At 35.6% G+C, this 25,152-nt stretch overlaps 3 protein-coding genes across 7 annotated transcripts; 1 reads left to right on the top strand and 2 right to left on the bottom strand.

The window, feature by feature from the left end:
- The first annotated feature begins 857 nt into the window (after positions 1-857).
- On the top strand, positions 858-7,273 carry LOC113077054 (transmembrane protease serine 4-like). The gene is made up of 11 exons (XM_026249560.1): positions 858-1,214; positions 1,372-1,524; positions 1,951-2,074; positions 2,227-2,343; positions 2,449-2,492; positions 2,838-3,000; positions 3,284-3,450; positions 3,909-3,998; positions 4,162-4,304; positions 4,480-4,629; positions 4,705-7,273. The coding sequence occupies exons 1-11, from the start codon at positions 1,076-1,078 to the stop codon at positions 4,714-4,716; spliced, it is 1,302 nt and encodes a 433-aa protein (XP_026105345.1). The 5' UTR covers positions 858-1,075; the 3' UTR covers positions 4,717-7,273.
- A 1,212-nt stretch (positions 7,274-8,485) lies between these two features.
- On the bottom strand, positions 8,486-15,113 carry LOC113069141 (sodium channel subunit beta-4-like). Of its 5 annotated transcripts, XM_026242152.1 has the most exons (8): positions 15,025-15,113; positions 14,860-14,887; positions 13,858-13,910; positions 13,242-13,647; positions 10,696-10,859; positions 9,130-9,352; positions 8,848-8,977; positions 8,486-8,652 (listed from the first exon to the last, which is right to left on the bottom strand). In XM_026242152.1, the coding sequence occupies exons 4-8, from the start codon at positions 13,324-13,326 to the stop codon at positions 8,565-8,567; spliced, it is 690 nt and encodes a 229-aa protein (XP_026097937.1). In that variant the 5' UTR covers positions 13,327-13,647; positions 13,858-13,910; positions 14,860-14,887; positions 15,025-15,113; the 3' UTR covers positions 8,486-8,564. The 5 variants fall into 5 exon arrangements, with proteins under 5 accessions (XP_026097937.1, XP_026097962.1, XP_026097952.1 ...); XM_026242177.1 differs by lacking the exon at positions 13,858-13,910 and having other exon boundaries at positions 13,242-13,501; XM_026242167.1 differs by lacking the exon at positions 13,858-13,910.
- Positions 15,114-19,387: 4,274 nt separating this feature from the next.
- LOC113077218 (myelin protein zero-like protein 2) lies at positions 19,388-24,443 on the bottom strand. The gene is made up of 4 exons (XM_026249670.1): positions 24,172-24,443; positions 22,634-22,803; positions 22,182-22,392; positions 19,388-20,739 (listed from the first exon to the last, which is right to left on the bottom strand). The coding sequence occupies exons 1-4, from the start codon at positions 24,224-24,226 to the stop codon at positions 20,576-20,578; spliced, it is 600 nt and encodes a 199-aa protein (XP_026105455.1). The 5' UTR covers positions 24,227-24,443; the 3' UTR covers positions 19,388-20,575.
- Between the last annotated feature and the right edge of the window lie 709 nt (positions 24,444-25,152).

Genomic DNA, 25,152 nt, shown 5'->3' on the forward strand with positions numbered 1-25,152 from the left:
CCAGTAGTAACTCATTTCTTCTTATTCTCTCTCTCTCTCTTACACCTGTTGAACTGGTTTAACAAGCACCATTTTAAACTGAGTTTCTCAACAACATGTCCATAGAAACACTGTAATGCAGATAAGTAAATAGAGAACATAACTGTCCATGAACTGCTTTTAACATAAAAGGTACAATAGAAATGCCACAGTGGAAACTTGGTGTTTATTTCATGTCATTGTACTGTTATTCTCCATCACATACGTATGTTTACACAAAGATCACATTTCCCCCAGTAAATCACAAAATTTAAGAATAAAGGCAAGATAATCTGAGTGCTGAATATATTAAGATTGACAATGCAAAAATATTAGTAATCACAGATTGATTCATGAGTAATGGACACACATGAGTCACAGACAAAACACAATCACATTTATACATATCTAATAAAAAATGTTCAGCAATTATAGGTGTGTGTCTTACGTATCAAAACATTGGTATTTGGTATTACATAACATTGATTCAGCAAGGTGTGTATATTAGATGACAAACAAAACCAACTCCTGTCATTCATGAAAGAATTCTTCTCTACTGCTGACAAAGTATCTTCATCTGAACTTATTATATATATTAAAAAAAAAAGTATTTTAAGAATTTGAGAATTAAATTGAAACCTATTTTGAAATCAAAGGCTGAATTCATAATTCCATTAGCATGCTACTCCTATTTCTGCTGTAAATTATAGTATGCTATCCACATATGACAGAACCATATGCTGTTCTGAATTCAGCCAAAGTCTCATCAAAACCTGCCTCCAACTGATTAGTTAATGCAGATCAGCTGATGTTAGGTGATAACTAGGGAGTCCCTAAACACTGCTATTGTCTCGTGAGCTGCTAGTCCTGATTCACTAATTAAAACTGTAGGATACTAATACCAGTCTGATCACAAATATAAACCAGTTTGTAATATATTTAGCCGTAGAAAATGATTAGTATTAGTGAAGTCTCACACAGTTAAAGAAAGGACAACGTGTCTATTGAATTACAGGACCAGTAAAATCCACTGATTTGGCTAGATTTCTAGTTTCTCATGGCCCTAAAGCTGAGACGAAGGCGAGAATTAAGCACACCGAGGACTGAGGAGAGCAGAGCACGCTGGAGATTGACCATTATTACCGTGTGCTGTGTGCTAGTCATCCTAGCAACCTTGATAGTGGGGTTGTACTTTAGTAAGAATCTTTTGCAATGTATTCTCCTTTTCTGCCATCTTTCACTTTCTTCATTGTAATGCTTATCACTTTGACAACTGTTTTTATCGCTTTGAACACTAAATATAAAACCCTCTCCATGAAAATTCAGTTTGTTGTTTATTTGGTTACTTTCCAGCCATTAAGATGCTGAATACCAAGTTTTTTTTCTGCTCTGGCTCGCTGAAGTTCATTTCAATAGAAAAGGTATGTGATAGAAAGGCTGACTGTCCAGGCCGTGAGGATGAAATCACATGTATATCCAAACTGCAGACCAATGACACACATCCAGGTGATTATGCGCATTTATACTCTTAAAATAAAGGTTTCAAAAGGTTTTTTCCCCGCATTGCAATGGCATAGAAGATAATTTTGGGTTTCCTAAAGAACCGTTTAATCTGTAGTTTTTAATGGAACTCTTTTGTTCTTTCTTAAAAATTGTGTGATCAGATCTTGTGCTTTTTTATTATTATTTTTTTTTATTTTTTATTTTTTTTAAATTATAATTTATTTAACCTTTCTCTACTTTAGAGAACCCTTTTGTAAAATGGAAAAGTGTCACTGATGTTAAAAGTTGATGCCATGAAGAATTTCTATTTTTACACCCCTTTTTGAGAGATTTGTCTACCACTTTATTTTTTCCCCCTGGTCTTGCTTAAAGTATAATAAAGATGAATTTGGAGGCGAACATGTGATTGCTCTATATTTACTTATGTAGTGAGACTGATGGGGGAGAGACTGGTCCTGCAGGTGTTTAATAAGGGTGGATGGAGAACAGTGTGTGCTGATAACTGGAGGACAAAGCACACAAGGTTAATCTGTCAACAACTGGGCTATACAGCGTAAGCAGAGCACACACTGTACAATGGTTCACAACCAATGACCACTGGTAAACTAGGCTCTAAAGACACTTAAGTGCTGTTATGTAACTAAGAAATCGGAGTACCTTTCCATTGATTGCCGCAGTCTTTATTCAGAAAATATTCCACTACAGGAGTCCACGAAGTACACGAGTCCTGGTGAAGAGTCTGCTTTTCAACTCTCACAATGCATTTGCTACAGTCAGCAATGACTCAACACACTCTGACATCCAGCGTTTGTTCTCAGTCAGGTAAGATACACTTACTATGAGGTCATGTTTATTATTTTTTTCATATTCTCCACATAAAATGATCATAGCATTTACATATAGAAACAATGATGTGCTCTCTCACAGTGACCGATGTCTCTCTGGCTCAGTGGTGTCTGTGTCCTGCTCAGGTAAAACTGAGATGTGTGTGTGTGTGTGTGTGTTCAATTCAGCTGGAATCTGAATTTTTAATTGGCCACAGTGCACAGCGTTAAACAGGAATAACAGGAAGTGAGATTTAATAAGTTTAAATTAATGGGCTTTTTTTTTTTTTTTTTAAACGAGACCTAAACAGTTTAGATCTAAAAAGTTGTTGACAGACTTTCCTTTTTGAGTTTATTTTTTATTCACTTTCAATTCTACTTTTTATTTTCTAATGTAAATGCTAGTTCCAGTTTGCTTTTTTCTTTCAGGAGTTAAGCGTACTAAATGTCTTTATGTGCCTGATTCTTAACGTGTCCCCTGTGTTGATGCAGACTGTGGAGAGGTGGTGGGAGAGGACCGTATTGTTGGTGGGGTGGACACCGAAATTGAACACTGGCCGTGGCAGGTTAGCCTTCAGTGGAACCACCAGCATGTTTGTGGAGGAGCATTACTGTCCCTGCGCTGGATCATATCAGCTGCTCACTGTTTTACAGGGCAAGTCATTCAGAAGTGTAAGATGTGTTCTAGAACAGAATTTTAGTCAAAAGCATTTTGACTTTATTCAGTCTTTCCTCTTAAATTCAGTTAACTAATGAAATGTCTCAAATGGGTAAAACTAAACCACCTGCTTTTGAATAAAATTCCTCTTTACAATAAGAAAACCCATTTTTACTTGTTTAAATGTAATGACTATTGGTCAGTTGGTTCACTTGGATGTTTTGTGACTTGCTGCATCTCTTTCTCCCACACACACACACACACACACACACACTCTTAGCCAGACACAAGAGCTGCGGCGATGGACCGTGGTTTTGGGTCAGACCCAAGTGGTGGCTTCCAGGGGTGTCAGCGTAGAGAAGATTGTAGTCCACAGTTACTACAGCCGCTTGAGTAATGACTATGATATCGCCATGCTAAAACTCACCCGGCCCGTCACTGTTGGGGGTACAGTATATCATTTATCCATTCTGATTAGCTAGAGTTTTAAAATTATGATTATATAAAGTGCTTTATGTAAAAGGGAAATTTTAAGTTGGAGTCCCGCTGCAACAACTACAACTTTTATCATTTTTTTTTTTCTCATTTTCCCTCCTTTGCTGCTAGATTGATATTTTAGATGCTTTATGAAACCCCTTGTAAGCCCCAATCAAAGGTGGTTCATAACGCGCTCCAAAAAAAAAAAAAAAAGGCCCATAACATATGGCATATTGTAAAACAAATGAGGATCACTTACGGTATGCTCTGGTTATTTTTAACTTAATTCTTTTGAGAAGCCTCATTGTGTCACTACTCAAGCATCCCAGTACTCTAAAGCAGTAGTGTCAGTGGTTTGTAAGGTTTTTCATAGAACAAAAGGCCCAACTCAATATAATTGGCTATTGTTATTTTCGGTCTATCCTTAGAATCGATCTTGCCAGTTTGTTTACCCCCACACCAGCTGTCTGTGAAGGAGATGCTTGTGGTTACTGGATGGGGATTGTTAAAGGAGAAAGGTAAGAGGAAGGGGATTTGTGACTTTATAGATAAATGGTAACTCAAATAAGGCAGGACTGTAAACATCTACCTTTTAAATCAACAATCCTCTTTTGATTCAGTTTCTCCCTCAACCTTTATATTGTTCTGTCTCTGGCTTTTCCTCGTTCTCATTTTATGCAGGTGAGCTGCCCTCTGTGCTGCAGAAAGCTTCAGTGCCACTGATTGACCGGTCCGAGTGTTCCAAGCCCTCTGTTTATGGTTCTGCCATAACTCCCAGAATGCTTTGTGCTGGATTCCTTGAAGGAAACATTGATGCGTGTCAGGTAACAACAACAAATGAAAAATCAAACATAGGCTCCCCTCCAGAAGAGTGAGTGTGTGAGAGATGGAGGGATGGAGTGTACATATATACACACACACATATGTCTCTTGAATCCAGAAAATAAAAAGCAATTTCAAAATCGTATGATCACTTTTAAAGTGTTCTTTCTGTTTCAGGGGGACAGTGGGGGTCCACTAGTGTACCCGGCATCTCGTTGGAAGTTAATGGGTATAGTGAGTTGGGGAGTGGGCTGTGCACGGAATGGAAAACCTGGAGTTTACACTGATGTTAGTCAATTTCTCAGCTGGATCTACACCGTAATGAAGGTATGTTTCATATGATCATGCACATTAATAAATAAGAAAGGAAAATATATTGTCAGACTGAATGTAATGTTTCAGGGACCTCCATGAGAAGGTGAACCATGGAGACATCACTTCATGCTTTTGTGACACGAGGAAAAGCAACAGATCACCTCAGTGTTACTACAGAAATATGTTCTGGAATCTAGTTCAAGTTTATAATTATTCTGATGACTATTTTAACATGTATTATGTCATGTATTTTTTCCAGTCAGTACTGTATGCTCTTTTATAAAGCTATTAAAGTATTCTGTATTTTAATTTTTCTAACCAAAAGCTTTTAGAAAGATAAATAAAATAAAGCTCTCACTTGATTCATTTACCAGTCCCGCACACATCACAACCTTTATTTTATCCAAAACAATTTATTTTAGTTGCTGCTTATAATAAAGAAATGTAGGCATTACTGTGAAGTCCAATGGGTATAACATGCCTGCACACTGGCTTAAGGAAACAATGGAATCAAGAATTCTGGATTCTAGGCTGATTGGACCATCTAGTACAGCATGTCTTTTACAGAGAGCGATGTCAAACAATGTCTACTGTCTGTAGATCTGGATTGAGGTAAATTCCAAGTTAGTCATTTTCCAAACGTAACTCCTCCAAGGTGTTGTTCCTTCTGACTCCGTGGACCGTAATCCTTGAGAGCCTCTCTTCTCTTTGACTTTTTCATTTAGTTTCAACAGTCCGGTGTAGCTCCGTGTTCGTAAACAATCTGAATGTATCTGATCCAGGTTGGTTTTATTTTTTTACATTGCTGTAGTGGTACCCCGATACACTGTGCAGTTTGCATGCAAATTACTGTAAAAACAATTTACAGAAGTTGCACACAGAGTTTTATTCAAAAGCAACACGTTTGTGTGTAGCAATTTAAGATACTTTACCAGCCATCTGAGTGAGTTAAATTATAAACTGAAATTCAAACCAGCAATCCACACTTTATTTGGTTTCTCCCACATTCCCTATTCTTGCTTTGTGTCTGGCATTTCCTCATTCTAGTTTTCCACAGGTGAGCTGCCCTCAACATTGCAGTAAGCTTCACTTAAGTGTGAACAGACACACACCATCAAGTTGTGTTTTTGGCTACATGAAATTGGTGTTTGTGAGGTCTCGGGCGGAAATTTACTTCAGATTCCAATAGAAAAACATGAGATATATTTACAGACAAATACAGCTCTTTAGGAAAAACATTCACATCAGATAATGGTGGACATTTTATATTAGTCTGTGGTTTGGTTGTAAAAGGAATTAGGCCATGACTACCGCAAAGCATGACAAATACTACAACCAAAACTGGTGCAGTATGTTAATTAAATAGTGCATTAATAAAATGAAGACCGCAAGAAGGATAATATAAATTAGAAGATCTAAGATCCTAAAGCCCAATTTCAAAAAGACTGTCTAACTTTTTCAGCAAACAACCTGAAAAATCCTTGACTCTTCCAAAATCTTAACGTAAAATGCAGAAATATTAAGTGTAAATTTAGCACAACACTATGATGAAAATATCTGAATAAGAGGTAGAAGTGCTTTGAAAATGAATGAATGTACCGTTCCAACATTTCTCTCATTAAAAGAAGCTGAAGAGTTGTATGAATCACTCTGAATGTGTATTGCTTTACTGATCTGTGCGCCATCACACACACAAAAAAACCCACCTGAGCATCAATGACATTATATAACAACTGTTTGTTAAAGTGACCCTTTAACAAACCGAATTACAATCACTTAAAACTACAACCGTGCAATGTTAAATAAAATCTGTGTTTCCAAATGAATAAAAAAATATATAAACCTAAATGCTGTTTCGATAGACAATTAGTGATATTACACATGGAGAGGAAAGCTCCTGGATATAATGTATAGTATAAACTGCTTATAGATTTTTCAGGTCCAAATACAATATTAATTTACCAGATTTCTCCTAGACTGTTTTTTGCGCTATAAGTCTAATTAACAAATCCACAATCTGAGTTTACAAATCTAGACTAGACTACTGTAGACTAGACTAGACCTCTGACTAGTTTATCTGGAGTTTACTCCTTTTGGCACTGAATACAAGCCAAGCTGCAGAGACCGAAGTCTCAAAACAAGCAGCTTTTTTCAGGGAAGACTTACGTGTATTTTGTTACCTACATAAACCAAGATTCTTGGTTGAAATATATCTCACTAAATAATAGTTTACTAAAAGAGGTAACCTATCTTTTTAAATGACAGGATAATCTGCTGTTGGTCATTTATAGTTGACATTTTGTACAGCACCTCTGTAGTTTTATTAACAGACTATTGGTACATTATCTATTTATTAATGTTATTTCATATCTAACTGAATGAGCAGACCTCACCAGACTTAATTGACATCACCCCCTTCTTTGGTATCCTCTGAATTCCCCTAAATCCTTCAAATGAAAGTTTGAAATGCTTATTAGCTAAACTTCTGAAAATCTGAGACCTATATCATGTCTCAATTATTACATCTATATTAACATGATATATACTGTTATCATTTATTTAGCTGATTAGCATGGCTCTATAATGATGAGTTTATTGCCTTTAAATATTACATTTTCATTATGTCATAGGGTAAGTTGCATGGTTTTCAGGTATGAATTTTTTTTTTTTTTTTTTTTTTTTGTATTCATATTTTAGCATGGAAAGCTGATGCTAATTATGTTCATTAAATGACAAATTTCTCTCAGTATATAAAAATGCATTACATACAATGTTTCTACTGTTCTAGTCAGCCACGCACCCCTAAAACTTCTGGCATTTAACATGCTATAATGCATTGGAAATTATTTGAAGCAGCATTTTCAGTGTTTCATTCAGGGTTTTCTCTAAGAGGTTAAGGATTTCTACAGATTGTCAAGTATCATTCATTAGCTTGTATTTACTAACTGTTTGGTAGCTTTTGCAATTTTGCAGCATTTTCTATTATATATTTTTTTCCTTTCTTTCTTTTTTTGCATTGTAATGTACTGCATTGATTCAGTCATCCTCGCCAAAAGGTGGCAACAGAAGCATTAACAGGCACCTGTGTTTCATTTTCAAGCAAAAACAGTAATGAGGTTTATTTTAAACTGGACTCAAGACTGTTTAAGACCTAAATCTCCCTCTCTGTAGTTCTGCTGATTTAGTTGTTGTTGTTTTTTAGATACTGCATTAAAACATGCAGTTTGATTAATCAGCTAAGAGAGTCTGTCTCTATGATTAGAACAATACAAATCACTAGGGTCCCACTAAAAATGTCTAGAACATATATTTTTCAAAGTCAATGGCCATTTGACAAACAGGTCTAAAAAAATTTTTAACACAAGAAACCTGTACTCCTTTCACATATTATAGTCAGGCACCTACTGTACATGTGAGGGCATAGGCTCTTCAAAAGTTTTGCAGTCCAGTTCAATTGACTAAATGAATAGCATAGCTCCATTTATCCCTGTCTCAAACATTGTTGAAGAAAATATTTCATTTTTCTATCATTTTAAGTACAGCCCACAGATTCAGTGTGGGCCAAGAAACTAAAATGCACGAGGCTGCATGTGTGGTGCATATTTAAACGCATATAAAAATTTAATATACAGTATGCAGGAATACCTTATGCCCCTCTTTTTATTCATATCCGTGTTTATGTATCGACCAAAAATAAGTGATGTGGACATCATCCTTGGAAAGGTTATGAATTAAAATCTTTCACATTTGTTTAATACTATCATTGCTTGCTCTCTCTCTCTCTCTCTCTCTCTCTCTCTCTCTCTCTATATATATATATATATATATATATATATATATATAAGTATAGCATTTGTAAACACGGATGTAAATTAACAGAGAGGGCACAGCTTGATGGCTGATCCATGTTTTCACTTGCATGTGTGACTCTGTTTGGTTGCACACTGTCATGCTTTTTTTGGTGTAGATTTGGAGCCCGACAGACCCCCGTTCTCTGTGTTATCAATCCCTGAGGAGGTGACAAGGCACTCCTTACTGAAAAAACATAGGAAGAAAGGCACAGAATTAGACGGAGATCATGTATATATGGTTTATATATTATTTATACTACTTGTAATTTATTTTTGTCAAGCAGTCGCATGGTCCAAATCTGGAAAAGGGTACAGGAAGTCTTAATGTTTAGTCTAATATATACTTATGTGTACATCCTACAAGTTGCCATGAACTCACTTTTTTTCCTCAATCCTTGCGAGAATGAACAGAGTGAAGTTCTTTAGCAGCATGAAGGCCATTAACAAAGCGATGAATCCACCAACACAGGAAGCAATGATGATGGTGAGTGTGTTATCAACCTCACTTACTGAGAATGGGATACAACCGGGAATACCACAAAAAGGGAATGAGAGAAGAGAAAAAGGCATATAGAGATATTTCAATAATGACCTTGGAATGTGATGTTCATCTATCATTCTCTCTCTGTAACCTCCTCTCTCACCACCCTGCAACACTTACGTTCCTCTACTACATGTAGAGTGAAAATGGCGCTGTGATTCTTGCCCTTCTCTTTGGGGTTTTTGCCAAAGCAGATGTAGACGCCTGCATCCTCAAATGTTATATTCCAAAGCAGGATGGAGATGTTATTTCCTTTACTGGAGCCAACATATTCCACCCTCTCACGGTAAATGTTTACTTTATTTGGTTCCACATTATCCGTTGGAATTACAGAATCAGCCATCTGATTGGGAAAGAGAGCTGTCAGTTATTAATTTTGAACTGGGCATCTGTACAGTACAACTAACACTGGCTCTTTTTTGCCTTTGAGACTAACAATACTGTAGTTCACATGTAGGCTATATCTTAAATGTCAAACCATTTTACAATATCCTTAACTCAGACTGTTCTCTTTGACTTTGAAGTCTGTAGTGATGATGTATCTTTGTTACCATCTTTGAAACTTGAAAGACTACACAGAATATGACACTGAGAAACAATATCAAGTCAATGGAATGATTTGGAAGAACCGCTGCACTTCAACTTCAAGTGCCCTTGAAAGCATACAAAACCAGCTCAAGAGAAAGGGCTTCTATTTATATTTCCATCCAATCAATGTTAGACTTCGCAACGTTGCCTTAAGTAAATGAAAGCTGAATACAATGTGAAAAGTGTCCTGCTACATGGTGAGGTATAATTGAATACTTTAGGTAAAGAATAATTCACACTGAGCAGTTAATTATCACACAAATAAACATCGAGGACGTGTGAAGGGGTTTAGCCTATTGACAGTTTTCTGTCACGTGACCGGCTCGAAGACCTGGAGGACAAAACATCCATAGAACTTCAGCACAAGCCTATCAATTTTTCCAGCTGTTTCACAACCACGAATACTTAGATCACCTCTCAAAAGAATAAAACAAAGGTATGTGAACAAAATGCAAATGCATATCATTCGCCCTGGGCAATATTTCAATCATTAAGCATTGCAACAAACGTTGTAAAAACACTTAAAGTGCCTTATTCTATTTAAAACAGTAATCTTAAAATATCAAATACACTATATTAATGATAAATAGTTTTCATAGGCAAGCAGATGAGGTCGGTATGTGAACGCAATCCACTTAATGTTTTTTTTTTAAATCTGTAAATAACTGGCGCTCAGTGGAGCAGAGCTTAATTTTGCCCTCCAGTTGGGCGTTCCTGTGAGTGTGACGTCACGTGAAAACTGAATGAACACATTTTGTAGCCTATTACCCAAAAGTACGAAAAAGTCTACCACAACATATAAAACAATCGGCAGTGACAAGGCGAACATTGCATCTAAACTGTAAATATACTGAACTCCTCTGCTTTAAGGTCAGCGTAACTACAATCGATAAGTGAGAGACACAGGATGGCGCCAGCTGCGTTTGTATAACAGCGAGCGCGAGGCCGACACGAGATTTCGAATGTCTGACCACTGGATGGCGCGAACATTCGACCGTCAATGTAAAGCAGTTAACGTGACTTGGAATTGTACCATAATAATATTTTTATGTATGTTAGTGGATTAATCCGACTATCCCATAACTGAATATCTGTTACCTTCTGCATGGTGCCATTATTATTGAACTCCCATTTGAAGTAGAGGTTAGTGATTCCAATACAGCTGGCATAGGTGCAGGGCAGAAGGACTGTGCTGCCGTTCACTGCATCCAGAAATGGAACCTTACCAGTAGACATCTCCAGAGCATGAACACAACACATGCCTGAAATAAGAAGAAAAAAGCAGATGAAGATGGAAAACATGAAATGTAGTCATGCAGTGACACTATAAAAACCTCAAGAGAGAGACGCAAATCTATCAAAAGGTCATTAAGATCAATGGCAAACTGACATATGCACAAACACATATATTTAAATAAATCATGCATAAAACTTTCTGAGACTTTATAGTGCCAATAAATATTATTGGTCAAGTATGAAACCTCTCAATAACCCGCAAACAACTCATTAGTTTTCAGTCATGGTTTAGAAAGTTTCAACCAAATGCATTAATATACTGAACAATTAGATAACTTAATTAAAATAATAAAAGTAAAAATGCAACTAAATTAATACATAATCAAAATAAATTAATAATGTTGATAAACCAAATAAATGATGGAAATAGTACATATAATAATACATAATAATATTTAAATATGTAAAGTGTAGTTTAGAAAGGTTCGTATAACAGCTTTCACATGTGGTTTTTATGTGGTTTTACAGAGATACAGAGATACATTTTTAGTCATCTATATTTAACTTTTTCTGTTCTGTGTGTTTACTATTACTTTTAGTGTCTTCTATTACTGTGAAATGTGTAAGAGGCATAATTTAATGAGTGAATTAATTATATACATATTTTCTTGTTTCATTATGAGGAACGACTATTCATGGTACATGCACTGTATCAGTTTGAATGCAGTTCTGCAAGCTAACAGTGAAACTGTGTGTCTGGATATTAAAAGTTCATATAAAACATCTATAACTGTAACTATAAATGTATATATTGTACACTTTTTACATACTGTATGTACCATTATAGATGAGAAATAAGCAGGCTATTGGGTTAGCTTCCATGGACACCTGGGCTCTCTGACGTCAAGTGTCCAGAAGTTTGCTTGGCATGCAATATGACAGAATAAACATGTGCCGGTGTGAGAGGACTGAGTTCACACAGCTGTGTAACTTGAGACGTCGCATAAGCAATGAAGAGGTCCTATACTAATCAACTGGACCCTTTCATGAGAAGTATTTTAAACTAGGAAACAAATTATTGTGAAAACACTGTGACCTCAATGTTGATTTAATCAACATGCTTCCCGTCAAGTTCTCTAAGAGAATTTGTGCTTCGGTTACAGAAACGTAGCCTGCCGCTTTACCCCAGAGAAACATTTAATTGAATAAATATTGATGAGGAATCAATCTCATGAGACTTAATGATTCTAGGTAACAAATCTCCCAAAATAATCTAGGAGAAACTAGACATAAACTAGAGTTTTTTTTATTTACTATAAAATACAGCACTACTGTGTTAAATGAATGAAGATAAAATACTTTACTTAGATGCCCAGATACTTTGAAACATATATATAATGAACGTGTTCCTTTGGCTCAGTGGTAGAGCATTGCGTTAGCAGCACAAAAAGTCATGGATTCGATTCCCAGGGAACACACATACTGGTAAAAATAGCCTCAATGCACTGTAAGTTGCTTTGGATAAAAGTATCTGCTAAATGCATAAATGGAAATGAAAAACATTTGAAAGAGTCTTAAGCAAAGTTTGTAATAATTTCTAGATACTAGATAGTACTTGATGCGAGAGCCTATTTAATGGGATCTTCAGTCCTTTGTTTTCTGTGATTAACTCAGCACCAGTCTGTGATACTCCCTTTTACCAGCCATGAAACAAAACTCTTTACATTAGATCTCATCTGGCATTAGTCTGTGGTAGTCCAAAGTATGTTCTGTAGAGCAGCATGGGATGCCTGTTCACAGCTCTCGCTCATATAAATCTCTTTCACTTACTCACAGCCAAAATATAACTGACAAAAATGTTTTAAACTTGCAAACTAAAAGCAAGCTCCTCAGAGCATTGTCATCCCATATTCAAGTACAAATACAGTGTGAAATGCAAGGCCCAACTTAAATGCTAAAACACTTTGCTCAAAGAAATAAATGTGAACATTTTAACATAATCAGAAAGAAAGTCTTGAGTCAGACATATGATACGAAATGAAAGAGCAAATTATAACTCTGACCACAGTTTCCTGAGAGTAGTTCCGTTAAATATGTCTCAGAAATCTGAGCCACTAAACTAATGCTGACATCAACACTTTATTCTACAGCAGCTCTGCATTGCAACATTAGGAGCTGGATCTGTGTGTGTGTGTGTCTGTGTTTAGGACACCAGAGAACTGCATAGATTTTCAAGCTCACTGATTCAATATGAATTTTCTGTATGAAATATTAGTACAGTACAGACTTGGTACTTGCAGTAAACAACTCTGACAAGAACAGGAATTCATCTGGTCTGTTGTATTTAAAAAAAACATAATAGTTGTCAACAGTTTGTTTTCATGAGAGGAGGTAGAGGAAAGTCTTACCAATGATGAGTGTGAGCAAAAGAGAGGATACAGTTCTTTCTGAGGGCACTCCTCCCAGACGACCTCTGCTCTGTGTCTTCATCATGCACTTCACTTTCTTCTCCCTTGTTTTTGTCACGTGCACCTGCCTTCCTCAGCAGCTCACGTCCAGTTTTGTCAGTTTCCCAGAATTCTTTGTTCCTCAAGATGCAGCCTTGATGGCAAAGGCTCCTGTACACTTCTCAGCAATTGAGCACTAGATCAATCTGAGCCTGCAGATCCTAACATCAAAGATAAGATACCTCCTGTTAAAAGCCTGTCCAGTTCTCAGGAGATCTGGAAGCACAGGGATCTGCCCAGCTGGGAAAATTAAGTTGCTAGAATTCCATCTGGCTTTGTTTATTTGGTTGTTTGGTTACCCTCTAACCTGTGGAAAAGGGAAGTTTTGAATAGTACTTATTGAACTTGATTCAATATAATACAATATAAGAGAAAAGTATTCTACTATTATCTATTATCTATCTGTGTGCTAAGGATTGCAGTGTACTCAGAACAGTGAACTATTTTAAACTTAAAAAAACACTCATATATGGCAAAGGACCTTGTCTAATTAAGAATAGGGGTTAGAAATTGGTACCTGATGTTATTAATCACCCTTCAGGAGTTCATATATGGTAAAAGATGCCTTGTCTAAAAAACAAAGATGTTACATGTAACAAGATTCTGGAGTTTTCTTTTACAAACCATAACTCACTTTATATGGTTAATAAAGTTAATCTGGCTTCAAAATCTCTTCAGAGCAATTTATTTTGATCAGAAAAATTCTACAACAGAGGCCAGCAAGACTTATACAAAGTACAAACAGAGACATAAAACACAAACTCCATACCCACATTAACTTTAACTTTATCTGTTCAAATGTCTACAAGAGAGGTCAGCTGACAGAATATACTTCAGTCAGCAAGTTTCAAAGCAGTTTACTGTAAGCTGGTTTGGATGTAAGTGTCTACAGAATACATGCAAATTAATAAATATACAAAACATGTGTTTATAAATAAATATATATATTTCTTAATATATCAACAAAATTATTTATAAATTGTTTACATGCATATATACATATACACATACATGCAATTGTTTCTGCTAAATGCATATATATATATATATATATATATATATATATATATATATATATATATATATATATATATATATATAATAAAATATACTAATAAAATAGATTAATGTATAATATATAAAAATATCAATAACTAGTAACTAGTTTTATTAAACATTTTTATAATTGCATTATTATTTTAATAAATGTATTGATGTACAGTGTATTTATTAAGTTGGTCCAATTTGATCTAAACTGGCAATACTACTACTAATATATAATAATATCAATAACTAGTAACTAGTTTTATTAAACATTTTTATTATTTTATTATTTTTTTAATAAATGTATATGTAAATGTATATTAAATGTATATAAATTAACTTAATAAATACATTTCTTACTATGAAAAACCAAACGAAATGCTTGCAAATGACTCAAGCTGCATGTTTTTGTGTCTGGTTGAGTCAGTGTGTGTGTGTGTGTGTGTGTGTGTGTGTGTGTGTGTGTGTGCCGTACCTCTGTTAAGCAGGTAAATCTGTGTGTCCTGTTTAGAGAAGCAGAGGGCATCAGTCCACAGAATATGTTTCACACAAATACGCAGTGCTTTGGTCTCAGCACTTCTCAGACACACACACGGACACCCTCTGACACACACACATACACACACTCCCACCGACGCACCTTTTGAGGGACACGCGCAATCCAGCTGGTAAAACAGAAGCGAAGCGCACTGAAGCACTGGAGGTCTGGAGACAACTGCAGCTAGTCTGTTCAACAGCCCCCCCCCCTCTCTCTCTCTGAAAAATCAGCTAAATTCTGGCTCACACTCAACTTTTCCCGTCCTTGGATGACTGCCTCCCTTCTTTCCTCTCGCCCCTTCTATCCCTGCCCCTTTCCTCCCTCCTCCTCCCTCTCTCTGAGCTGTAAATGTGGGTTCAGGTTGTAAGGTGGTGTTATTTGGGGTCCAGAGTCTCTTCTGCATTGCAGTTTTTAGAGAGGCAATAGGGAGTACAGTTCCAGAAACAAACATGAGGGGTCCGTCAGCTCCACAACTGCTGGGATACACATCAGTTTGTTTGACTCATAACAACAAGCGTAACATGTGTCACTGTCCCACATTGAGGAAGACACATAAATGAATATTAGCAGACTGTACATGTGTGTGTATGTGTGTGTTCAACTGCAAATAGACAGACTTTGAATATGTGTCTATGTCCCTCCCTCACATATATATCCATGATAGATTGGCAGAACTGAGTTTCCTATGACTCTGCATTTGTCAAGCCCATCCCTTCTGGTTTTGTTAATAGGCTGCACCAAGTAGTGTCAGGTTTTCCTGGATCAAGGCAATTGTCATCTGAAACCCAGAGACTTTCTGCGTTTGGGAATTTGTGTGACTCCTGGTAATCGATGTACAATGGGGGCGAAAAGCTGCATTTATATATTTGCTGGTGAATAATTGGAATAAGAATCTATGATGAATAGACATTGGTTTTCCTTGGTTGAGAAATCTTCTACCACTATGTGCATTTATTTTTTTATTTGATTGTTTTTAATAAAAATATTATTTGCAAACAGTTTGAAGTAATTACATTACAGTAAATTGTAACTTTCTTTTTTTTATTTCCATAAATTCTTTACTTATTCCTTTAAATAATTTTAAGGAGTTGATGTAGCTGGTATTATGCAGTAGAAACTGATTTGTCTTGTCGCCTGCTTTTCTTATTGCCCCATCTTATCTAGCTCTAGATACTGCTGTTCTTAAACTGCATCCTCTTTTCTCAAAACAGGCCATTGTTTAAGCTCCTCCATTGATGACTGCAAACCACATATAGGATATCTCACATAAGGGATAGTTAAAAAAAAAAAATCAGTCATAATTTATTCACTTTTATGTCATTCAAGTCTGTGGAATACTTGCTAATGTTGCTAGCCAAAAGGTTTCTTTTTGGTGGCCTATCCTGCCAAGCAGTGTCTTTGGAGGGGAACAGCATATAATTACAAGTAGTACTGAATAAAATAGAAATTAAATTTAAATTTATGCATTTAGCGGACACTTTTATCCAAAGCAACTTACAGTGCATTTAGGCTTTACATTTTTTCCTATCATGTGTTCCCGGGGAATCGAACCACCAACATTGCGCTTGATAACGCAATGCTCTACCAATTAAGCTACAGGAACACTATAATAATATAAGTATATAATAATATAATAAATAAATAAGTACTGAATAATATTAACAAACAGCATGGGGGTTCATTTTTTTTGGGAGGGGGATTTATTGCATGTAATAATCTATAATTTACTGTTATTACCATATTAAGTACATGTAACGTGTAATGGACAAAAATTGTTACCACATTTTTTTTAATTACATTTTTTGGTCACACTTTAGTTTGATGACATGTTCTCACTATTAAGTAAGTCCTAATTTGCTTCTTATTGATAGTAATGTAGTTGTTAAGCAGACATGGGGTAGGATTAATGTTTTAACCAATTTTAAACATAGCTTTGCCTTCATATATGCATGCTGCAAATATGCAAATCATTTTAAACTATGACAAATAAATCCCAAAAAATTTAATATTCTCTCAAATACAATGAGCTCATAAAACAACACAATGATTATATATATATATATATATATATATATATATATATATATATATATATATATATATATATATATATATATATATATATCAATATCAATATATCATTATCAAAATGCAGTTTTTGACAGTATTGTGTGTCACACCAAAGGTCACATTAAGTATCCATATACAGTATCGACAAGTGTGGCATCAAAAATGTCCATACTGATAACATCAGTTTAAGATGGGACAGTGCAGGAATGTGTGTGTGTATGTGTGTGTGTGTGGGATGAGGGCTGCAGTTTGAAGTTCTAAGCTCCGTTTTGAGGTTGCTCTGTCCCGGTGATGTGCTGCAATGAATGTGGCAAGGTTTTTTTTCTGCTTTTTGGACCAGTTCCCACCAATGCTGCATTTCTTTCTCATCAGACACACACACACACACACACAGAGAGCGGTGTCCTCTGCTGGTGCAGCAAAGAGTCTAGCAGGGGACAAGCCTCTTTCAGTACTCTCAGTATACTGCAGTGAGTGGGCAAACACACACACACACACACACACACACTCACTCACGTATGTACAGGAAGTCAGGTTCTCTATTTGGTTGAAACAATTGAAAATCTATAAACTCAATTATTTCTTTTAAATCTAGAACTCGGAGGTCCCTCATCCATCTTAGTACCACACACACACACACACACACACACAGAGAGAGTTAGAGATAAAGAGAGAGAGAAGAACACAGCATGTTCTTATAATGAACAGGCTGAGCCTGACCACCTGAGATCAATGTAATGTAACACAAGCAGTGATCTACTGTGTCTTGTCACTAAAAACACATGCATGTAATCTATATTTTCTCAGTGAGCTAAGTGTCCCTATAATAATAAATACACGTGCATGTTCTTATTACAGCTATATTTAACAATGGAGCCTGTGCAATGTTTGTCCATTTGAGGGAGAAGGATCCTTGTCTGTTCATTGTATTAAATGAAAGACTAACTCATGTTATCACTATTTTATGACAGAATTATACTGCCACCAGAGGGTGCTTTTTTTAACCACAAACAAATGTATTTATGCATACAGTATACACACACACACATCTACAGTATATCTATATATTAATTTTGATATACACATCTATCTATCTATCTTTACACACACACTGGGGCGCTGTAAAGGGGGGGTAAACGATGACGATTCTCGGGGCCCATGACTAAGAGGGGGCCCCGAGAAGCCCCCAATAAAATTGTGGTGCTAAAAAAAAAATATTTGATAGTAAAAATTATTAACTTTAAATTATTGTATTTGCTGTTTCCTGGTGTCAAAAAATTTATTTGTTTAGGAAACACAAACGTTTTGACAAACGCTTTGTACATGAGGCCCTAGGTCTCTACAGCAGCGCCCCTGCACACACACACACACATACCAGGTTTTTCAGCCTGGTTCTCAAAAGATAGCCTGGAGATTTGGTTTGGTCCTCACACTGTACATAGTGTGACCCATTAAATATAACTATAAAAAATAAATCAATAATAGTAATAACATTAATTTTTTTAATATATAATATGAACAAAATAATAAAGTGTTGTAATATGAATCTATTAAGAACTAGCAGAAGACACTAAACAGTTTTAAATCCCTTTTACACTCAGTTACAATTCTATGACATTAGCGATGTAATTTACACTATTTACTTTAATGAATTTTAATGAGAAACAACGAGAAACAGGTGAATAAAGACTGACAGTCAATGTTTAATATTTAGAAATTATTATTTCTAGACATGCAAAGCATTTTTGCTCATTTATGTGGGCCGTCCCAAGCATGGCTGCAATGTGTTCATTGTCAAACTCTAAAATCTGATTATTTTTGACTTGTATATTTTTTTCATCCAATCAGATGCAGTCATCTGGTCATGTTACAACGTGCCCCTCAGATGTTAAAATGTACTCCACCTACATTGTCACATTTCACTTCCATTTTTTAAGGGTAAATAAAGATAAAAGTATACACTGTAATTATTTAACAAAGCGACATATTTGTACCAGACAAGCTCTTCCGCTACCATTTAAGTGCACCCCTGTATGTGTATGTATATATGTATATGTATGTGTGTGTGTGTGTGTGTGTGTGTGTGTGTGTGTGTGTGTGTGTATATAAATACATACACATACATACAGTATATAACACACACACACACCTCACTTTCTCTCTATATACATATAACTATATAACAACCACAGTGTTCATTTGCAGATAAATTGTTTAATACTTGTTTAGAAACAGTATACTAGTCATAAAATTGAAACTGAAAAACTAAAATTATTAAATTTAATTTAATTAAAGCACAACCAAAACTAGGATAGCTAAATTAAAGATTGAATTTATTCCTAGGAAGATAAGTCCAATATAAACTGGCATACAATCACACTCAGTGGGGTAGGTGTTAGAAAAAAACTAAAAGTTGTATTTTTATTGATTTTGGAACAAGCTTCATATCAATATTTCAAAGAGAACATAACATTCACACACACACACACACAAAAATTGTAAAATGTACAAAACCCCTTGGAATTATAAGGTTCTTATTTGACATTTTTTTCAGTTTAATTATTCATATTCTGTGACAAACTATTTACATTATGTGACAGATTTTGTAATGTTGTGAACATTTTGGGACCTTTTATTTAAAAAAAAAAAAAGGTTCTCTACACAGTCGAATGGAATACAAAAACATTTGAAGCTTAATATCTCAGAATGAAGCTAGAACCTTATAATTCTAAGGGGACAACTTGTAAAAAGATCAAAACTAATTTGAAATGAAGAGAGATTTACAGTATTTCATTTCAAAGTAGGTTTAAAGGATACATTTATTCACTTGAAATATTTTCTAAAGAGCAAAATCCTAATCGCAGCACTGATGAACAAAGAATCCCAGAACACTGAAGATTTGAGGTTTATACAGTAAGATAGGCAGTACAAAGAACAATAAAGGTCCAAATATTAAATTTGTTCATTTTTTTTCATGCAGTTTCTATTTCATCCATTCATTCTATACATATTTAGAAAAGTTCTTACTGAATTTAGAAATCATATTGCTATTTTAAAAGGATAGTTTTTTTTTTTTTTTTGCACGTTTGTGAACCACATTTAATGTACGTACAGAAACACACCTAAACACAGATGCAGACCATATTCATGACTGTACAAACTGCCATAAGGCAGTGCAACAGACAAACTCAGAATACAAAATGACAACATTTCTCAATCATTCTTATTGGCAGCAACAGTCGATAAAGTCAGAATATATATACACAAAAACTTCTCATATCTTCTTAAGAATATAAATGATAGATTATCTTATTTTATGTATAAAAAGGTACCTCACCTTAAGCTTTCATACATAAAAAGTAAAATAAGACATTCTTTTTAATGATAACTAAAAACATATCTCTGTAAAATTATTAGTAGAAAAAAGTAAGCTTCTATGTGCCATTTAGATACTCTGTTATATCATATAATTAGAAAATCCTGTGTAAAAATGTCTTATGTGTCACTAGTATTGGAAATGGGTTAGTCCAGACAGAAAACTAACAGCACAGACTCGCTAAAACCCTGAGTCAGGCATCCTCTCTCACAGCACCTGATCCTTGGATCCGTGGTTCTCCATCTCAATCTCCGTGTCATTGCCCCGTCTCCGGAAAACCCGTACAACAATATAAATGATGAGGATCAGGAGAATGACACCAATGCATCCACCCACAGCTATCGCCAGTATTCCAATTTCAGAGAATGAAACTGTAGGAAGAAAAGAGATAGCATTCTTAAAGCTTCACTGCCTTATTGGATGTTTATTTTATACTTTATGTTCTTATTAAGCTACTATTATTATTTTTATTAACCACTACTGGAATCTTATTGTATTGCTTTTTCCTATCACAGTGTTTATTGTATTTACTGATGATTTGGAAATACTGCATAAAATAAGTATGTTTATAAACAGGGGCAGACTCAACCAATAAGCGAGGTAAGCAGCCACTTAGGGCCCCATCTTATATTGGCGAAACATTTGGGCAAACGCTCCAGTGTTTATTTGTGTTCTGCAGAGTGTCAGCACTCAAAAGTCAGAGTTTTTGTCAAGTGCTGAATTCTGCAAGCTCACCAATCCTCTCATTAATTATAACAACATGGCGTGTACAGAAGACTGAATGTGCAGTGCAGACAGCTTCACTGATTAACAGAACGTCATGAGATCATGAATTACAGCTTTTAGTGATTGTAGAGGGAGCACTCTTTGTGCAGTTTCTAGACTGTATGATCCTGTCTGACTGTCTCGGAATCAATATATTAACCTCAGAGAAGAAAGGATCATGTTTCATGTGCCTTTCCTATGCGCACTGACGCGAACTGCTGCACACTCATACAAATGCATGAATGAGACAACAGGAGATTTACACTTCATAATAGATTACATTTTCAGTTTATTGGCAAACCCTACGGTGTGCCTTAAGAACACTTGGAATATGGAATAAGTTGCATGGGATCATTTTATGACATTTGAATCCTTTTTGTAAAAAGTACAATAATTTTGTACAATAATTTTTTAAAGGGTTCATATGATGCTTTTTTAAAGATCATTATTTTGTGTATTTGGTGTAACAGAATATGTTGAGATGCTTTAATGTTCAAAAAACACATTCTTTTTTCAAATACTGTACATTAGTGTAGGTCCTCTATGCCCCGCCTCTCTCAAACCTGTTGTTTTCTACAAAGCCCCGCCTTCCGAAAAGCGTAGTCTGCTCTGATTGGCCAGCTGACCCAGTGCATTGTGATTGGCCGAACAGAACAAGCACTCGTTGGAAATGTAACACCCCATATTTTTCAAGAGATAATTACCGGTCAAATATTCAACTATTTGTGCACAGCCCTACTATCAACTGAAATAAAGAAGGATGAGAAAATCTGTCCAAGAAACAGATTGTGAACCTTTATCAGAGAATGACCAGTACACTGAATATCAGTCTCTATTGTTTATCTTACACGCTTGTTGTCTGTACCATAACACTCTCAGAGAAGACTGTCTGCTATTCTAGCCCAGTTGATTAGATACTTCTGTCCTTCAGCTGCTGGGATCAAAGAAAGAACACAATATCCTGCTCATTCAACCTTCACCGTACGTACGGGGTTTAGAAGGGCGAGTAAATGATTTTACAAACAGGTGTCGCAGCATCTGCTCTTACCTTTTTGAACGACTCTGAGGCTGATCTCGCCTGCAAAGCCCTGGAAGTCAGGCGGATTTTGGACTTGGCAGATGTAGGTACCATTAAAGTTGAACTGCACATTCTTCAGCGTGATGGATGCATCACCCTTCATTACATTACCCGACCATACAGCATGATCCTTAAATGTGCCAAATTCCGGGGGATATGCCTGTCCTTTGTAATGAAAAAACTGTGACAGAGTAAAAGAAAGAGAGCAAAATGTTCATTGTAAGACAAATAAGAAAGACTATGATGACCCACTAAAATGAGTTTTGAATTGGGGTTTTAAAAAAAGTGAAAGGAATGAGAGAAATTAAGGGGGCAGAAGGAAAATTGAAGACTTTTGAAATAAGTGTTTTAAGAGTGCGTTTCCTGTAAACAGCCTCATTTCACCCAATAGTAAATAAAGACTTTCAGATACATTAACTCACCGATTCTTCTCCAGTCTTTCCAAGTCCTCGGAAGGTCCAGGATACAGAGACACTGTTTTCAGAGAGCGGATGGGTAGATTTAAATGTACATTTGAGCCGTACATCTGTCCCATTGACTGCCTCCAACTCTGGGGACGTAAGCACCTCAATTCCCTTCACCTGATGTACACCTGCAAACCATGGATTAACATGTTACTTAGAGAAGCGAGTGACACAAACAGCTCTTTGCAACAACATTTACATTCTCTCACCCTAAACTTGGCTCTAAAATGTACATTCTCTGTGGCCTTCAACCATACATTGAAAGAGAGAACCCTAATATTTTAATAATTGGACATAGAACATAAGAAGTTCATGACAGATATATACAGATACATGTCGTGGACACATTCAATTCATAACTCTCCTGTCAGATCTGATCTAATTTACAGTTAGTCATCAGAATATTGCAATCAGATATTACATAGCAAAACCACTTACATGAAAGTCACAACCATTAGGCCAATTTATTCTATTAACACTGTATGTAGAATTGTGAAAAGCAGATGACAACACCTGCATCTAAATATCTACATGAATTACATTCTCTAGTACTGTATATGTCATATTTTACAATCATGTTAAATCCCAACCTTTACACAATAGGTGTAAAAAATATTATTCAGTGCAATCTTTTTGGTGTTTAACTTTTAAAACAGCTAGTTGATTTCCAGTCCTTCCAGCGAACAATTAGTCACAACAATCTGAACCATTCAAAACAATTTTTACAGTAAAACATGTTGGCAATAATGAATCAGCACCCTATCATACAGCATCATTCAGTCACATGGAACTATAGCTGAACTGAGGTGTCCTGCACTAAATACCCTCAACATATTATTAAGCATTAAAGTAAAGTTTTCACGGACCCTCCTGTGATCGGTGTGTTTAATTCTGCTTAAACTCAGACTGCAGCCGTTCCAGCCATTAAATGTGTTTCTACTCAATGCATTAGTAGGCCTACCTTAAAAGGATATTTTTTAATACACTGACTGAGAGTTGTATACTTGCATTTCATTTTAGATTTTTTTTTTCATTAAAAATACATTCCATTATCTTCCAATTGTTTCTACCTAGTTGTATTTAGCTATACCGTTAATCTTTCTCACTACACCTGTTATCCACTTCAAGCTGCTGTAATGCCTGCATTAACCCCCTGAGGATCAATCTAATCTTGAATAATCTTATTTTATGAACGGCACTACAGTGTAAATCTGATTAGCGTCTGATAAGTGTCGCAGAAAAAAATACATATATAAATGACTAGTGATCAAACCATAGTAGCTTGTTAAAGATTTACGTAACTCCGAGAACTAGGCTAGCTACCTAAAGTATAATGTGACCACAGCGGTCTCAAATCGCCAAAAGTAGAAAGCAAATAATCGTCCTAACGACACAAGTAATGACTCATTAAATTAAATATTGTTATATGTTATGTTAATCAAACATTTTCTATTTTTTCCGAAATCAAAGGTGGATCCAGGAAGTAGGAAACTCACCTGGCAAGACAAGCGCACATAGCGCAGGGAACAGGTAGATCCAGACTCGACTCATGGGGAAATTCTGGAGGAGCTGTCAGAGCTGCTTTAAATTGTACTAGACTACTGTTGACTATATATCTGCCAGCTTAATGTATTTACACTAAGATCTAAGTATTAGTTGAACATCGGCACTCCTGAGAACAGCGGCCATGCTAAACATTTCAGACCAGTTGCTCTTCTCTGTGAATGAAGAGGAGGAGTTTTAAAGACGTCAACAGAAACCAGTCTGGCTAAAGGTAGTCTATGACTGCACGAGTCTCCCACAAGATCTAACGATACTTTCTTTTGTGTATCCAGTGCATGTCACTGCATGTTTCTCATAATGTATGTTTCTACAACATCCATTCTACTCGAAAAAGATCATTTACAGTTTCCTTTCCTACAGGGACTTGAAGGTTCGCATTGACTTTACATAGGTCTATAATAACGTAATTAAATATAACGAAAATATTTTGTCTAATTTGTCTGTACAGAAATGTGCAATCACAGAAAGAACATTGAAATCAGGTGTGACATTCTAATTATTATTATTATTTTTTGCTCTGCTGCCATCTTGTGGAATAGAGAAAAATTGCAGCCTTCGAGTGACGTCATTAATAAACTTAAATTATTCAACCTTTTAATCTCGTTCTAATGAATACTGTAAATTGATCTGTCATTTTCTTGTGCATGTACTGACTTTGTAACAACCAGACAAATTTTTTTGTTCATATTTACATTTTATAATGATTGTATATGTGTGTGTGTGTGGTGTGTGGTGTGTGGTGTGTTTATTTGTATAATAATGAGATTTCGGAGCAAAAAGACGTCCTCAAAGTGCACTTTTTTTTAAATTAAACTAAAAGTCCCTTTTACTTCGGCTATTCAAGTTTAAACTATCAATCAGACGGCAGTTACGTGGTAGTTGTGGACAAGATTGTGCAAGTTGTTCAGCAAATT

The sequence above is a fragment of the Carassius auratus genome, chromosome 5 (assembly GCF_003368295.1).
Source record: "Carassius auratus strain Wakin chromosome 5, ASM336829v1, whole genome shotgun sequence".
In the NCBI taxonomy this organism is placed as follows: domain Eukaryota; kingdom Metazoa; phylum Chordata; class Actinopteri; order Cypriniformes; family Cyprinidae; genus Carassius; species Carassius auratus.

Bases quoted from the DNA above. Each gene is read 5' to 3' on its own strand.
- LOC113077218 (XM_026249670.1), bottom strand. From the start codon at position 24,226: ATGAGTCGAGTCTGGATCTACCTGTTCCCTGCGCTATGTGCGCTTGTC. The intron at 22,804-24,171 runs GTGAGTTTCCTA...CATGGTTTGCAG, and splicing joins ATGTGCGCTTGTCTTGCCAG to GTGTACATCAGGTGAAGGGA. The intron at 20,740-22,181 runs GTAAGAGCAGAT...TTCTTCCTACAG, and splicing joins CCTCAGAGTCGTTCAAAAAG to TTTCATTCTCTGAAATTGGA.
- LOC113077054 (XM_026249560.1), top strand. From the start codon at position 1,076: ATGGCCCTAAAGCTGAGACGAAGGCGAGAATTAAGCACACCGAGGACT. The intron at 1,525-1,950 runs GTGATTATGCGC...TTACTTATGTAG, and splicing joins GACCAATGACACACATCCAG to TGAGACTGATGGGGGAGAGA. The intron at 2,493-2,837 runs GTAAAACTGAGA...GTGTTGATGCAG, and splicing joins GGTGTCTGTGTCCTGCTCAG to ACTGTGGAGAGGTGGTGGGA.
- LOC113069141 (XM_026242177.1), bottom strand. From the start codon at position 13,326: ATGATGAAGACACAGAGCAGAGGTCGTCTGGGAGGAGTGCCCTCAGAA. The intron at 10,860-13,241 runs GTAAGACTTTCC...TTCTTATTTCAG, and splicing joins TTTGCTCACACTCATCATTG to GCATGTGTTGTGTTCATGCT. The intron at 9,353-10,695 runs GTAACAGATATT...TTTCCCAATCAG, and splicing joins ATAATGGCACCATGCAGAAG to ATGGCTGATTCTGTAATTCC.